Genomic DNA, 15,815 nt, shown 5'->3' on the forward strand with positions numbered 1-15,815 from the left:
AATACTGGAGTGGGTAGCCATTCCCTTCTCCAGGGATCTTCCTGACCCAGGGATCAGACCCTGGTCTCCTGCATTGCAGACAGATTCTTTACTGTCTGAGCCACCAGGGAAGTCCAGAGTTATCATATGACCCAGCAGTTCCACTCCTAGGTGAAGTGGAATGCTGAAGATAGATGAAAACATGTATTCAAACAAATACTTATGAACAAATATTCATAGCAACAATATTCACAATAACCCCAAAGTGGAAACAACCCAAATGTCTACCAACTGATGAATGGAAACATGATAAATGATGAAAACTGATGAATGGAAACATGACATACCCATACAATGGAATAATATTATCAACAAAAAAGGAAATGAAGATTAATACAGGCTATACCATGGGTGAAACTTAAAAACATTATACTAAATTAAAAAACCAGCCACAAAGGATCATATGTTTATGATTCCATTTTTATGAAATGTCTAAAATAGGCAAATACAGAGTCAGAAATTAGATTAGTAGTTGCCAAGAGCTGGGGTTTCCCTGGTGGCTCAGTGGTAAAGAATCCACTTTCCAATGGAGGAGACACAGGAGATAAGGGTTTGATCCCTGGCAACACCCTCCAGTATTCTTACCTGGAAAATCCCATGGACAGAGGAGCCTGGTGGACTAGAGTCCATGGAGTGGCAAAAGAGTCAGACACAACTTAACAACTAAATAACAACAACAAGGGCTGGGGTGGGTAGGGAATTGGGAATGACTACTAACGGGTGTGAGGACTCTTTTTTTTGGCATCATAAAAGTGTATTGAAATTAGTGGTAATGGGTGTACAATTTTATAAATTAAAAACTATTGAATGGTACACTTTAAAATGCTGATTTTTATATGTAGATTATATCCCAACCACATCACATTTCTAGTTGTGTGTAATAAATCATGTGATAATAAAATCACTCTCAAAATGAACACTAACCGCTGCAGTCACTGCTTCCATTGCTACATTGTCCTTCTCGGTGTTTTCCTATGCTCTCCAAAATTTCCTGTCAGCTACTTTATGTTAAGTAAAAGGATTCTTAATAATCTGATGAACTTCTGAAAAAAAAATTTTTTTAAGATTTATTATATTTTTTTACTTTTTTAAATTAATTTAATTAATTTATTTTACTTTACAATATTGTATTGGTTTTGCTATACATTGACTTGAATCCACCATGAGTGTACATGTGTTCCCCATCCTGAACCCCCCTTCCACTTCCCTCCCCATCCCATCCCTCTGGGTCATCCCAATGCACCAGCCCCGAGCACCCTGTCATGCATCAAACCTGGACTGGCGATTCATTTCACATGTGATATTATACATGTTTCAATGCCATTCTCACATATCATCGTGCCCTTGCCCTCTCCCACAGAGTCCAAAAGATGTTCAATACGTCTGTGTCTCTTTTGCTGTCTCGCATACAGGGTTACCGTTACCTTCTTTCTAAATTCCATATATATGCGTTAGTATACTGTACTGGTGTTTTTCTTTCTGGCTTACTTCACTCTGTATAACAGGCTCCAGTTTCATCCACCTCATTAGAACTGATTCAAATGTATTCTTTTTAATGGCTGAGTAATACTCCATTGTGTATATGTACCACAGCTTTCTTATCCATTCGTCTGCTGATGGACATCTAGGTTGCTTCCATGTCCTGGCTATTATAAACAGTGCTGCAATGAACATTGGGGTACATGTGTCTCTTTCAATTCTTGTTTCCTCAGTGTGTATGCCCAGCAGTGGGATTGCCGGGTCATATGGCAGTTCTATTTTCAGTTTTTTAAGGAATCTCCACACTGTTCTCCATAGTGGCTGTATTAGTTTGCATTCCCACCAACAGTGTAAGAGGGCTCCCTTTTCTCCACACCCTCTCCAGCATTTATTGCTTGTAGACTTTTGGATTGCAGCCATTCTGACTGGCGTGAGATGGTACCTCATTGTGGTTTTGATTTGCATTTCTCTGATAATGAGTGATGTTGAGCATCTTTTCATGTGTTTGTTAGCCATCTGTATGTCTTCTTTGGAGAATTGTCTATTTAGTTCTTTGGCCCATTTTTTGATTGGGTCTTTTATTTTTCTGGAATTGAGCTGCAGGAGTTGCTTGTATATTTTTGAGATTAATTCTTTGTCCATTGCTTCGTTTGCTATTATTTTCTCCCATTCTGAAGGCTGTCATTTCACCTTGCTTATAGTTTCCTCTGTTGTGCAGAAGCTTTTGGTTTAGTGGTCTTCGTTGCTTCACGCAGGCTTTTTCCAGTTGCAGTGGGTGGGAGCTACTCTGTTGCTATGTGCAGGCTTCTCATTGTGGTGGCTTCTCTGGCTGCAGTTGCAGCTCATGGGCTCTAGAGCACAGGCTTCATAGTTGTGGTGCACGGACTTAGCTGCTCTGCAGCATGTGAGATCCTCCCAGACCAGGGATCCAAGCGGTGTCCCCTGCATTTATTGCAAGGCAGAATCTTAACCACTGGACCACCAGGAAAGCCCTGAAAAAGAAGTTTTGAATTTTACTTTCAAGGACTAAGAAATGCTTTGAAGGTGTTCCACCAACATAAACACTCTTCCTCAGCCAGGTGTCCAGAAGGAGCTGTTTAGGAAAAGAACACAAGCATTTTGTGAATCAAAGCGCCACTCTGCAAGCAGCTGTGTAGCCCTGGGTGACCCAAGGAGAGCTTTGGTTAAAGGATGAGGGTGAACTTGTGGTGGAAGCCTGAGAACTAAGCAGCACTTCTCCGTCAACAGATATTAAATATTTGTGGGCCAACACACTTAGCTTGCTTGGGCAAAACGGTGTACCCCAGGCAGACCTTGAGCCCACGTACCCACCCAGAGTGCATCAAAGGACAGAGAAAAGCTTTGCTGAGGCCAGGACTGCATCTGCCCACCCCACGAGGATTAGAAACAGGTCATGCAAGGGGAGCATGAGTCCCTAGGAGGAAACCAGTGTACCAGCCCTCATGCTGTGTTCCTGAGTGATTGAATTTTTCTTCCTGGATGTTAGGGTTATAGCAACAGTGAGCTGGGAATAAAGGGGGTAAGGATAGGCCAGGCGCAGGAAACAGTGACCAGAGATTTTCTGCCAATACATATATTTTATACCAGTCACTATTCAGACAGGAGACAAAGTCTGATCTTTAGCACTAACTAATTGACTCTGTTTTACTGTGGTTGTATGTATGGAAAACCTTGAAAATTTCATGCCTTAAAGTTCTTCATACATGTTTTTTTTCCTGCCCCCTCCCCCATTCAGTGACCCTGAACTCTTACAAAGAACTCATTTCTTAATATGTTAATATAAATCATATTTTGTCCTTTTTAGCCCCTAATCCATATATAGCCTAATAACATGTTGGTATATTCAACAAATGTTTGCTAACCTCTTTATTACCATGATTTGAAATAATATTGCTGTTACCAGTAATTGGGACAGAAAAGCACTCAGTGCTTCCCTGAATCCCCTTGGCCTGGCTCCTAATTCCAGTCCTGATCAACCCTTCTGTTGCAGTTCCTGCTGAGCTGAATAAGACACACACATGCGGGTTTCACAGTTTAAAGAGAGAGCTACCGGGAAGAAAAACAGCTGAGCAAGCAGGAAGCAAATGCTGCAGGGGAGGTATCAAAACAACTGTTTTTTTAATGTAATGTAGTAAATAAACACGTAGACTTTAATAAAGCCAGGTAGCTTTCTTTAAGAAGAAGCTCGCTTATGCTTCAAGCTTGGCCCAAGGTTTGCTCGATCCTTTTTTAGAATAGCATGTTGAAATTTTGGTCAGGTCAAACAAATAAATGTGAGGGGAAAAAACAAAAAAAGACATGACCTCATTCTTAGGCTTATTCTCACGAACAGAAGCATGCAATTTAAGAAGCAGGAGAAGACAAGGCAAATAGGAAGCACAAAAACCAAATCATTTAGCATTGTCCACCAAAATACAAATAGACACTGTATCATGAATTTTACTATTCTGTAATTTCTTCTCTCTAGATCTTACTCAAACCCTCATCTTGGCCCTCAGCATCCTCAATTGTTCTCTCCACCTAATCTTTTGTTTCATATAAGAGTGAAATACTTAAACTCTTGGGTCTGACAAAGCAGAAAGAAAAAGTACAATAATTAGGAGCATATGATGTGCCAGGAACTGTGTTATCCTTGATGTTATTTAATCATCAAGACACATCTGCTGATATATCCAGTTTAGCAGAGGCTCACAAATTCCAATTTAGAATAAAGTTAGAGTAAATTCTAACCACCTAAGCATGGTCTGCCCCACTCTGCAGGATCTGACCCCATCTCCCTCTCAGCCCCCATCTCTCTCACCCCTGCCCCCCGCCTTCACTCTTATGGTTCAATCAAACCAGTCTTTGGGTTCCTTGATTAGGCCAACCTCAGTTCTATCCTGGGGACTTAGTACTGGCACTTTACAATGAGACTGGAATCCTCTTCCCCCAAATCGGGTTCCCTCTTCGCCTCCAGTTCTCTGTTCAAAAGGGTCACCTCCTCAGATTGATATCCCTGAACCCTCAGTTGAAAGTAATTCCCGAACCCTTGGTTGGAGGAACAATTACTTTCTGGTTGCTAGTTACAATAGTCAGAGTAACTCCCTATTATGGCCGTGAGAGCATTACACTTGGATCCCACTTTAGGGGAGTGTAGTTGGCTGGCCACCTCCAACTGCCCCATCTTTAGGTCCACTGCAGTATTCCCATCTGAGGCTGCCCAAAGTCCATGACAGAGCAAGGTGGGGGTCCTAGACCTGGCTGTTTCTGCCCAAGGCAGGATTTGTCTAATGAGCAGTATTTACTGGGGAGTAGGGAAAGGGAGCCCCGTAGGCCTGGTTAAGACTTTCTCAGAGTCACACCATAGTCTGAGACTCTTCCTACACAATTCTCTCTCCTTCCCCAGGTGTCAGAGTTGCATCCCCTTTGAAAGTTCACCCCATCTCTTCCTGTTCCCATCTCACCTTTATCCTTCACAGGCATTTCCCCCAATAAATCTCTTGTGCCTAACCCTGTTTTGGAGTTTGCTTCTCAGAAGACCTGAACTGGTGTATTCTCTTGTAAAACACTTTGTTTCTTTATCTTCAGAGCACTTACAACTATTTTTAATTGTATCATGTTTAATTGCTCCGCTTACCTACTTATTTAACATCTCTCTTCTACCACTGCCCCTAACCCAACATAGTAAATCTTGTTTACCACTTCACTCCCAGTGCTAAGAGCATTATCTGGTTCATGACAGGTCTTTAATAGTTGAGTGAAAGAATCAGTGGTTCAGAAGGTTAGATTTATACTCTAAATCCAGCTCTTCCTCTTTATTTGTTTACTATGGGCATTTATGTGCTAGTGATTGGAGATAAAACAGTAAACTAAAGAGATAAATTCTCTGCTCTTTTGAATTTATGTGCTAGTGAGAGAAGGCAGGGAGTAAACAAGTCACAAAAATATGCGTGTGATGTGATAAGTTATAAAGAAATGGCAGTGCATAGTCAAGGAATGAAGAGTGACAGGTGGGTGGGTAAGCAATATATCTCCCTTTTAAGATGCCACTTAACTGAGACTGGACTGATGTATGAGCCAAGCAGATATCTAGAGGAAGAGTGTTCCAGGCAGGGTGAACAGAAGTACAAAAGTCCCATGACAAGTGTGTTTGGCAAGTTCAAAGAGTAGCCTGCATGTTAGTGAGGCTGAATCACTGAAGGCAAGGAGAATGGTAGGAAGTAATATTGAGTGTAAAAAAGTGAGCCTGATAAACCAGCAAATCTTTGTCGTCATAAGAACTTGAGGTGGGAGTTTTCTCTAAGTAAGGTGGAAAGTGAATGGATGGCTAGTTCCATGTAAAGAATGATCATTCTGAAAGGATGACTGTTTGCTGGGTAGAGAATAGGCGGGGATAAGGGGCAGAGACAGAGGGACAAGAAAGCAGGCTATTGTGAAATTGTATCGATCTCTCAAACTGGGATATATCAGTGGATGGTGATATTTGGCCAAATTCTGAATGTATATGAAGGCAGAGTATACAGGATTTCCTCAGGGGGCTGAGAGGAAGGGAGGAATCAAAGATGGTACCAGCTTTGTGGCCTGAGTAAATGGAAAGGCAGAATTGCTGATCACTCTGTTTTCCTCCAGTCAAGCTGCTGTGCAGGTACAGACACAGATAAGCTAGGAGTTGATTTAACGAAATTTGAGGTTTTTCTGTTGAATTCAATGGTGTGGTTTTCTGGGAGGTATCTGCAAAGCAATGATTATCCTGGTACAAGTTGCATAAGTTGCTTAAGGAGAGGAATGATCACACGACAAGACATAAGGGACAGGGATAAGGCATATGGGCAATGGATGGAAGGTGGGTGGATTGAAGAATTGATGGTGATGACATTTCAGAGAGCATAAGATGGAAAAATCAGAGGTAGAGATCAGAAAGTGGGACAGCCACGTTCCTTCCTTGCGGTGGTAACAATTTCCTTTTCTATCCCTGCCTAATATTTGGGAAGAAGAGTCATGGCTTAAAGGAAACAATAGCATATCCCAAACCTACCTCTCCGTCTACTATCCCATGTGTCTACCATTCTTCGTGGTTAAACATTCTGGAAAATGTCCTCATTAATCTCTGCATTCTCAGTATTTTCCTCCTTGTTGATTTTACATGGTATGGCTTACTCACTGCAGTACATCAAAGTGCTTTAGTTCATTTGCCAACCATCTCCTGTTGAAATGATAGGCTCATAGGAACCCAGGATTATTGGGATCTTGCTGATGATCAGATTCAACATACTCACTTTTATAGGTAGGGATATTTTAAAGCATATTAGTTAAGGGACTTTCAAAGACAGATACCCAGTTGATAATAGAGCTTTGAATTGCTCCAAGGTTATTTGATTACCTGCTTAGAGAGTCTTCTAGCATAATACTATTTCCAATTCTCTTTTCTTTATTCTTGTCCCTGGGAGTATTTTCGATGCATTTGAAATACTCTATTACCTCTGTCTTTTTTTTTCTTAAACATCTTCCACCTTTACTTATGTACTGTTATATTCCTCAATGCCCTTGGCCTCATGGACAATGACTCAAGATGTACCCTCTTCAGTAAGAAATTAAGTGTCCTAATTGGCATCATGTTCACATGTGCTCACAAATGAGTCTGTTGGTTGAAGTCACTGCCTCTTTTCTCTCATGTTTTCCCTCTTCTTTTCCCGTTCCTTTCTGTCATGGCCACTGTCTGTGAAGCTAAGCGGGGGAGCCTGAGTGTTGCCAGTAGCGCAGTGCCCATTGGCAGCATGTGAACATCCATACCCAAGTGCTGTCTCTATAAGCTTTCAGTTCATCAGCGCGCTGGTGCCTGAGCAGCGGTATGTTCTACGCAGACGACGGCCTTATCATTTTCTCTGCCCCACGGTGCTGTAAGTTGCAAACCAAAGGGTGCTGCTTGTCTTTTAGAGTCTTTCAGTAATTATTCCATGAGCTCTTCATATTTCAATATTTGCCCAGATTCTCACATCTCTAATAAAAATGGTTTTGTTTTGGGGTTTTTCTATCTCTAACTATAGACAGGTATGGATGCCATGCTAACCCCTCTATTCTGTGTGTATAACCTGTCCCCAAACCAGACTCTTCTTAGCAGAACTCTCAATGTAAACAATGGAAATGTGTCCACATGTCACATCTGCTTCCAACTTAGTTAGACAAAGATACACACTGCCTTTTCTATTGTCTCTTTTTGTCTCCTCTTACCCTGGTGCCGTGTGTGTGTGTGTGTGTGTGTGTGTGTGTGTGTGTGTGTGTATACACATCAGATTGTCCTGACTCTCTCCTTCTTTGGTTCCTCCATATCCTCACACTAATCCATCCACACACTAAGCCAACATGTCTCACACAAACTCTCCTTTCCCACTTTTGCTTGTGTATTGATGGCAGGATGAGTAAGAAAGGAAGTTGGAGGCCAGAAGGAGTTTCTGAATTTTAATATCAGTTCTCACACTAATTCAACTTCTGAATGATATGGAATCACAAGGCTGTAAGGGATTTCAAAGGCATCACTCTCTAGATCTTCTAGATCACCCAGTCTAGATTTTTACATTTTGCTGCTGCTGCTGCTAAGTCGCTTCAGTCGTGTCTGACTCTGTGCGACCCCATAGATGGCAGCCCACCTGGCTCCCCCGTCCCTGGGATTCTCCAGGCAAGAACACTGGAGTGGGTTGCCATTTCCTTCTCCAATGCAGGAAAGTGAAAAGTGAAAGTGAAGTCGCTTTTACATCTTAGTTGAATATAAATGAATTTCTGAGGTTCCTTATTTCCTTTTGGGGAAATTATCCACTTTTTTTTTTTTTTCACTTCAAGGTACAATTTATTGGCTTTCTTCCAATAGTTCTTAAATCTACCACCTTGAATCCAGACAGAAAATGTCTGTTGCCTCTGGTTTATGACATTTCTTCAGTCATTCATAAAGAACTATCATGCCATTTTGTATCTTCTCATTGCTGCATTAAATATCCCCAGTTTCTTTGATTATTCCTTATGACACAGTTTGGAGTTACTTTAAGACCTAGATGCTCTCAGCTGAATGTATCCCATTTCGTCTTTTAACATTGTCTCTAATTCTCTTAACATGTGATCATAAGTTGTTATTCAGCAGTAAAAAAAAGTATGAAGTATGAAACATGCTACAACATGGATGATCCTTGAAAATTTTATACTAAGTGAAAGAAGGCAGTGACAAAAGACCATGTATATGATTCCTTTTATATAAAATGTCCTGAATGGGTAATCTATAGGGACAGAAAGTAGATTATTGATTGCCTAGGACTGGGGGTAGGAGGGACAGTGGAAAGATTGGGGGAATAATGGCTTTAGGGCATGGGGTTTCTTTTGGGGGTTATGAAAATGTTCTATTAGAATTGATTGTTGTGATGGCCACACAACTCTGCAAGAATACTAGAGCCATTGAATTATATACTTTTAGCGGATAAAATAAATGCAGTGTGAATTATATCTTAGTATAGTTGTTTAAAACATGATGGCCAGAAGGTAAAACAGTACTCTGAAGTAGATTGCTTTAACCTCTGTATTTCAGTTTCACTCTCTATAAAATAAATGAGTTGATACTATCTGTCCCACCTGCTTGATGAGGTTGTTGAATCATGTTTTTCAATGTCATAATTATGTAAATTATTAATTTGAATGATTTTTATCACCTTATATCTGGACTACTAACAAAATCCTCTTGCTGGTAACACGGTTTGTTAGGTGAAATGAAGTGAAGTAGCTCAGTCGTGTCCAACTCTTTGCCACCCCATGGACTGTAGCCCACCAAGCTCCTCTGTCCATAGAATTCTCCAGGCAAGAGTACTGGAGTGGGCTGCCATTTCTTCCTCCAGGGGATATTCCCACCCCAGGGATTGAACCCGGGTCTCCCGCATTGCAGTCAGACACTTTACCCTCTGAGCTACCAGGGAAGCCCATTTGTTTTGTTAAGTAAAATCCTTTATTTCCATCATATACTTTGCACTTAACTCTTTTAGCTGGTTATTCCTCTTAAACAAAACATACCCTGTTATGAAGTGAAAGTTTGTGTCCCTGCCCCTGCCATTCACATGTTGAAGCCCTCACTCCAGTATGACAGAATTTGGAGGCGGGGCCTTTGGCAGGTTATGGGTGAGGGGGTCCCATGATGGGATTAATGTCCTTATAAGAAGAGTTAGAGAGATTAGAGCTCTTACTCTCTACAGGTGAGAGCACAGCAAGAAGGTAGCCATCTGAAATCTAGAAGCAGAGTCCTCAACAGGAAACTAAATTGGCTGGTACTTTGATCCTGGACTTCCCAGCCTCCAGAGCTGTGAGAAATAAATTCCTATTGTTAGCACACACTGATGTGTGCTAAGATGCTTCAATCGAAAGACTCACAGATAATACAAAATGGAAATATGCAAACACTATGTTGAAAACTCACTCTGTCAACTTTAATTCCAGAGTTTCTGATGAACATCAACATTTAGACTGCCAAGAAATACAAAGAGGGTAAAGATGATTCATTATAATTCAAAGCTTGCTCCTTTTTGCTGATATCTTACAAAAGACCATAGGAAAAGTTGAGGCAGTTCTTGAAATGGCAGTTCTTGAGCCTGGCATGTTTGACTACTGCAGAACAGGAAAGGGCATGTCCAATTAGGAGGAAACTGGCAATCTCTCCCAGGCCCCAGGCCCCAGGCCCCAGGCCTTCCTTAGGAGACCCACTCTAAGGCTATCCTTCCTGTAGCATCAGCTCAGCCTTACCTTCTTGGAAAATTCAAGCCCAGTTTTTTTAACAAACTTTTTATTTTTAGAAAACAAGACTTATAGATGGTTGCTCTTTGGTTTCTGTTAGAGCAATTTCCTAATATAACACATCAAAGAAGACGTTTTTCTTTGCTACCAACCCAATCTTATAATCAACCAACATTTCCTGTGATATCTGTAAGGAAAAGTGTAGTAGTGCAAGTGACAGAGACCAGATCTTAAACCTATGCTCATTGATGACATGGAATTCATCAATGGGTGAGATGCCTCCAATGGCCACAGATTCCCCCAGACCAGGTAAAGCTGGAAGGATGGAGGATAGTGTGGATCAATTCCATCTCATTTTATGGGTGAGGAAGCCAAAGCCTGCAATAAGGAATGACATGCCCACTGGCTTCTGATTTACTAACATGGTCATGAATATTGGTGCAGAACTTGGCTTGGAAGCTTCTATGTAGTCCCAGAGGAGGTCAGTTACGGTGAGGAGCAGGTTTGTGTGGGTGTGTTGGTTCTTATTTTTAAAATATACTCTTTGATTCTTTGTCTCACATTTTCTCAGGTTTGAGGAAATCCTTCAAAATGTTTTCTGCTTGTGGAAAGGAACGTGAAAATGGATGGTAGGAGGGAGGAGAGAAGAAAAAAAAAAGGAAGAAAGTTGACCTCTTGTCCTCCCCGGACTTTTCTGTTCCGCACTTGACCTGTTCTGCTTTCTCCATGGCTCCATTCCCGAACCAGCTCGCTCTATCTCCCACCGCCATGAAGGCCAGCTGACACGGGTTTGCATTTTGAAAACCCTCGCGCGCCCGCCCGAGCTGGGCATGCTCAAACGCCCAGGACTGGTTTTTTTTCGGTTTCCAACTTTGGCAGCTCTCCCACCCGCACCCCAAGGGGCAGGTCCGCACACATCCCTGGGTGTGAGTAAACGGGAAGAAATTATCACACTCTCGAGTAGAAAGCCAGGTAGGGGAATTTCCCGAGAGGTTTGGGGCTCCGGGGGCGCTTCCCAGGGGCGCGCGCGCGGGTGGCCGGCCCTCGCGGGCTGTGCGGCGCCGGGGTCCGCGGCAGCGCGGGCGCGCGCGCTCATCCGAGGGCGAGGTCCGAGGGCTCGTGCGCGGGCGCGCGCTCTGGGAGTGGTCGCGGGGCGGCGGGCGGGGCGGGCAGGGGCGGGGACGCGGCGGCGCGCGGACGCCTCGCCGAGCTGGGCTTCTTAGAGGCTGCAGCGCGGCCACCAGTAGGAGGCCGCTGGTAGCTGTTCCCAGAGCCTAGGAACCTGGTCTTAGGGGGCGCCTAGGGAGGCGAGGAGTAGAGCCTGACTGTAGAAAAGAGCTGCGCGCTGCTGCTCGCCCTTCGGCAGAGAGCGCTGCCCTCGCTCAGTTTCGGAAGGAGGTAGGGGTGGCGTGGCCGGCGTCAGGAGGAATTCGAACGCCTGCATCCAGAAAGAAAGAATTCACCTGTGTTTCGAGGCAGCGCGCCGGACTTCGAGGGAGCGGCAGCCAGCTTTCGCTCCTGGCACAATGGGCTGTACGCTGAGCGCCGAGGACAAGGCGGCGGTGGAGCGGAGTAAGATGATCGACCGGAACCTCCGCGAGGATGGCGAGAAGGCGGCGCGCGAGGTCAAGCTGCTGCTGCTCGGTAAGAGCGGCCGGGCCCGGTTGGGAGCCTGGTGGGCCTGGAACCCGGGGGTCGGGCGGCAGAGCCGTGCGCGGCTGTGCTGGGCTCTTTGGGGTTGGGAAACCCGGAGGGGAAGTGCCAAAGCGGCGGAGGGCGCATCGTGTAGCGTCCGAGGATGGTTTCGGAGCGCGAGCTTGTGCGGCGCAGAGCTGAGGCGGGGGCCCCTCTCCTCCCTTTCTCTTTGCTCCCTTGGCCGCGGAGAACTCGCCGGTGGCGCGGCAAGACTTCACTCGCGTGCCTGGTGTGAAATTTCACCAGGAGCCCAGGAGCGGTTCGCAGGGAAGCCCCCTTCTTTTAAGTTAGCTCAGCTTTATGAAAATGAAAGGGCATTCACGAAAAATAAAGAAAAGCACCCCCCCGCGCTAAAACCCTGCGTACAAGGCATCGTATCGCGGTTGTGGTTTCCTCGAGGATGTCAAGAGTGCCACGTTTTGTGAAATCAGTGCACCTTTTGTGGGGCCTCCTTAGGGTTGAATTGTGTCTTTTTGGTGAACTTCCTATGGCGACTCAGTAAGGGTTAAAGAAGCACTGATTACAGGGGAAGTAGGCTATGCTGGATGCTGGATTTTTTTAATACTGTGGGGACATGGGAACCACCAAAGTTGGGTAACATTGGCTTCAGTAAAACCGATGTGAAAGGTGTGAATGGGTCACACGGGACAACAGGATTCTCCTCTGCTGCCAGGGCTTCTGATGAATGAGATTTGCCAGGTCGACGCAAGGCTTTTATTTGTTCTTAGTATTGTTCTGGTGGTGAAACGCTCTGCGGAGGTCTTTTCCAGTTGTTTGAAGGAAGGGAACGTGAAAAGAGTAATCCAGGATTTTGATTGAGGGATACATTTGGAAAATATTCACAGTTTAAGATTTTTGATGTGTGAGTTAGGATTTTCTTTTGTTTGCCCCGCCCCGCAAACACACCACACCACCCTACCTATAGGTAGCGAAGTAGGTGAAAGATTTCTTAGAATCTTTATTTGCACTGCAGCGACTGCTTTTATTTTTGTAACAGTTATAATAAAATAAATACTATTGCACAAGCCTATTTTCAGTAAGCTTCTGTTTCATTGGTTTAATGACTGCAGGAAAAATGGTGGGGTTTTTTCTCCATTACTAGTAGGCTTAGAAGCTGCAAACTTGGCATGACTAAAAGTAATAATGATCCGAGTCATTCTACAAGTAAACTGTGAAATAACTTTGCATTTTAGAGACCTGGTGGTTTTTCCACACCTCCCCCTACCCAAAGTAAATCTTTCTCAGTTCATACTGTTTACCTAAGTTTTTACATTAAAAAGAAATAGTCTTTTGAGGAAGGCAATATATTTTTAGTATCTTGAACACAGAAGGAACATACCTTGGTATGGAAACATATAGGTGCTCCTCTTTCAAATGGAATGTGCTTGAGACAAAAATGGAAAAAGGATTGAAAAGTTCTCTTCCAGCAGTTTGTGCACTCCTGCTCTGATGTATTATTTCAGTGTATTGTGTGACGCTCAGTTTGAGTCAGCCATCCACCATGTTTGTTTAAAGGCTTGAAAAATGAGTCCTCTGGTATGGTAATATGCTTTAAATAGATGTCTATTAGAAATGGACAAGGATAAGGGCCCAAGGAGTTGGTGTTTGCTTATATTCAGAAGAGATCAGTATTTCTCAAACTTAGCACTATTGGCATTTTGGATGGAGTATCTCTTTGTTGTGCAAGCTGTGTTGTGCCTTACAGGAAGCTTAGCAGAATCTTTGGCCTCCAACTAATGTCTCAGGTATCTCCCAGACATGCCCTAGGGACAAGTTTAATCTCAGCTGAGAGTGGCTCTTCTAGACTGAAAAATATATACTGAATTTGTAGGGTAGAACCTGAATTTGGATCTCTACCATGAACTGTAGTGAGAGCTCTGAGGGAGGTGTAGCAGAGTTATGATTTTCAGAAGAAATTAAGGAGTTTTGTTTCTCCATACCAATAACATTAGAAAGCTTTCAGAATGACTTAAAATCTTTAGGTAGCTAAATTTTTTCAGCTCTCTTTTCTAGCTTTAGTCTTGTGCTGTTCCCACACCCTTTCTCTGTAGAAATCCCATCACAGCATCATATTATTGGCCCAACATTCCTCCTTGTCTGTCTTACTCCCATCCTACCCTCTACCCTTTTGCCCAGAATTCCAACATTCTAGTTCCTTTAAACAGAATGTTGGCTTATTCTTGGAATGTTTGAAAAAATATTTCTTTTTCCTAGTTTGACTTTAGCAGTAAAGTGTTGACCTTTGGTTCTTTTGGGGATTTTTTTTTTTTTTTAGTTCTTAGTGTGTAAAGAGCTCAATTAAATCATTCCATGTAAAACGCAGCAACTGAATCATCTAGAAATGTAAAATGGTGTCTAGATAACCTATAACCAATGTCAATTCCATTTACATCAGGCTTTCTTTCTGTTTATTTCTTTTTCTCATCAAATGATTTTTTTTTTTTAAGGCATAAAGCACCTAAGGTACCTTTAAGATGGTGTAGTAAATAGTCCATTATATTTCATTTTTTGTTAAGGCAAGAATTATATTTTAGACATGTGGTTGAGAGATTCAGGTATAAGACACATCAGTAAAAAGTTTTTGGTACTGGATGTCTATGTTATTGGGAACAAATGTATGTATTTTAAACTCAGAGGTATTTCACTGTCCTTACTAGGAGCAGTGAATTAGGCCTTACAAAACGGAGGACCTAGTCTAATTGACCTAAAGAAAATTAGGTCAGGGTTTAAGTGGTTCGACCTTTTAGATTTAGCTTTCAGGCTTTAGTATTAGAGTGGTAATCCTAAAGAAACTTATTTTAATAATGAAAGTTTTCTTTCCATTATATGTGACTGTCTCAAGGGAAAATCTTATTGTTATATCTTTGAGGATGTTATGACTTACCATCATCATTAAACCTGTTTCAGTGAGACTATATTGTACATATGGGTACTTATTACATATTTTATGATAATTTTCAATGATATATGAGGGTAGAAAATATGCCAATAAAATTTGTACAAATTGTTTTAAAATTATTTGATTCTGAAACTTTGAGCTGTTATTCTCACTCCACCCATTATCCTTCCCTCCACCAGAGTCATCCCCACAAACAAACAAATACAAATCCACACCTTTTATCTCCTTTAGCTTCTTAAAATGAGGTGAGGAACTGCATTTCTTCTACTTGGTGAATATTTTTCCATTCCTGCCACCCACGAGCTATTTGAGAAACTATACTGTTCATCGCTTTGCTTTCTTTAAACTTTCCCGTGACTCCTCTAGTTGAGAAATTATGGCATTGCAGGACTTCTGATTTTGCATTGCTTTAGCTATTTCCTTAGAGTTGGCTCAGGATCTCAGATGTCAGAAAGTTCCTTGAGTGAGTGAGTGGATCTGGTATTTCAACAGAGGTTGTTTCTCTCTTCCTCACCTGCTTTATATTAGCAGTTACTGTAATAGAAGCCACAGGTGGTGGTGATGTGTGTTTTGAAAGTGCTGATGTTTCTGTAATCTTCTCTTTTTCATTCTCATTTTTTATAGTTCAGGTTCTGCTCTGCCTCTGGCAGCCCAGTTGCAGTAGACTTTCCTGCCTTTGCTCTTCATTCACCTCTAGCCTACAGTAGGTATCATGCTAACTCCAGAAAACCATTCTTGACGTCTCCTTTGCCTGTAAAATAGAAGCTTTCTTGTAGACCTAGCTTCCCCCTGTCCTTGCGCTCTTTTCCTCAGGGCACCATTCTTCTCCAAAGAGGAATGCTTGGCATATGGTGAAGCATATTTGCACTCTGGCTTCCAGCATGATTTCGCTTTATGCCCTGTCCGCTTCCCAAACTATTGTGAGACTTCAGGAACAGGATCTTTG

The 15,815-nt window shown here is 42.7% G+C and overlaps 1 protein-coding gene across 1 annotated transcript in view; it reads left to right on the top strand.

Moving 5' to 3' along the window:
- The first annotated feature begins 11,474 nt into the window (after positions 1–11,474).
- Positions 11,475–15,815, top strand: part of GNAI1 (G protein subunit alpha i1) — a 105,234-nt gene continuing 100,893 nt past the window's right edge. Inside the window, exon 1 of the mRNA XM_005900849.3 lies at positions 11,475–11,919. Within this exon, the coding sequence (XP_005900911.1) occupies positions 11,802–11,919 (118 nt within the window). The 5' untranslated portion in view covers positions 11,475–11,801. The remainder of the gene's footprint in view (positions 11,920–15,815) is intronic.

This window comes from Bos mutus, chromosome 4, assembly GCF_027580195.1.
Source record: "Bos mutus isolate GX-2022 chromosome 4, NWIPB_WYAK_1.1, whole genome shotgun sequence".
Taxonomy (NCBI): domain Eukaryota; kingdom Metazoa; phylum Chordata; class Mammalia; order Artiodactyla; family Bovidae; genus Bos; species Bos mutus.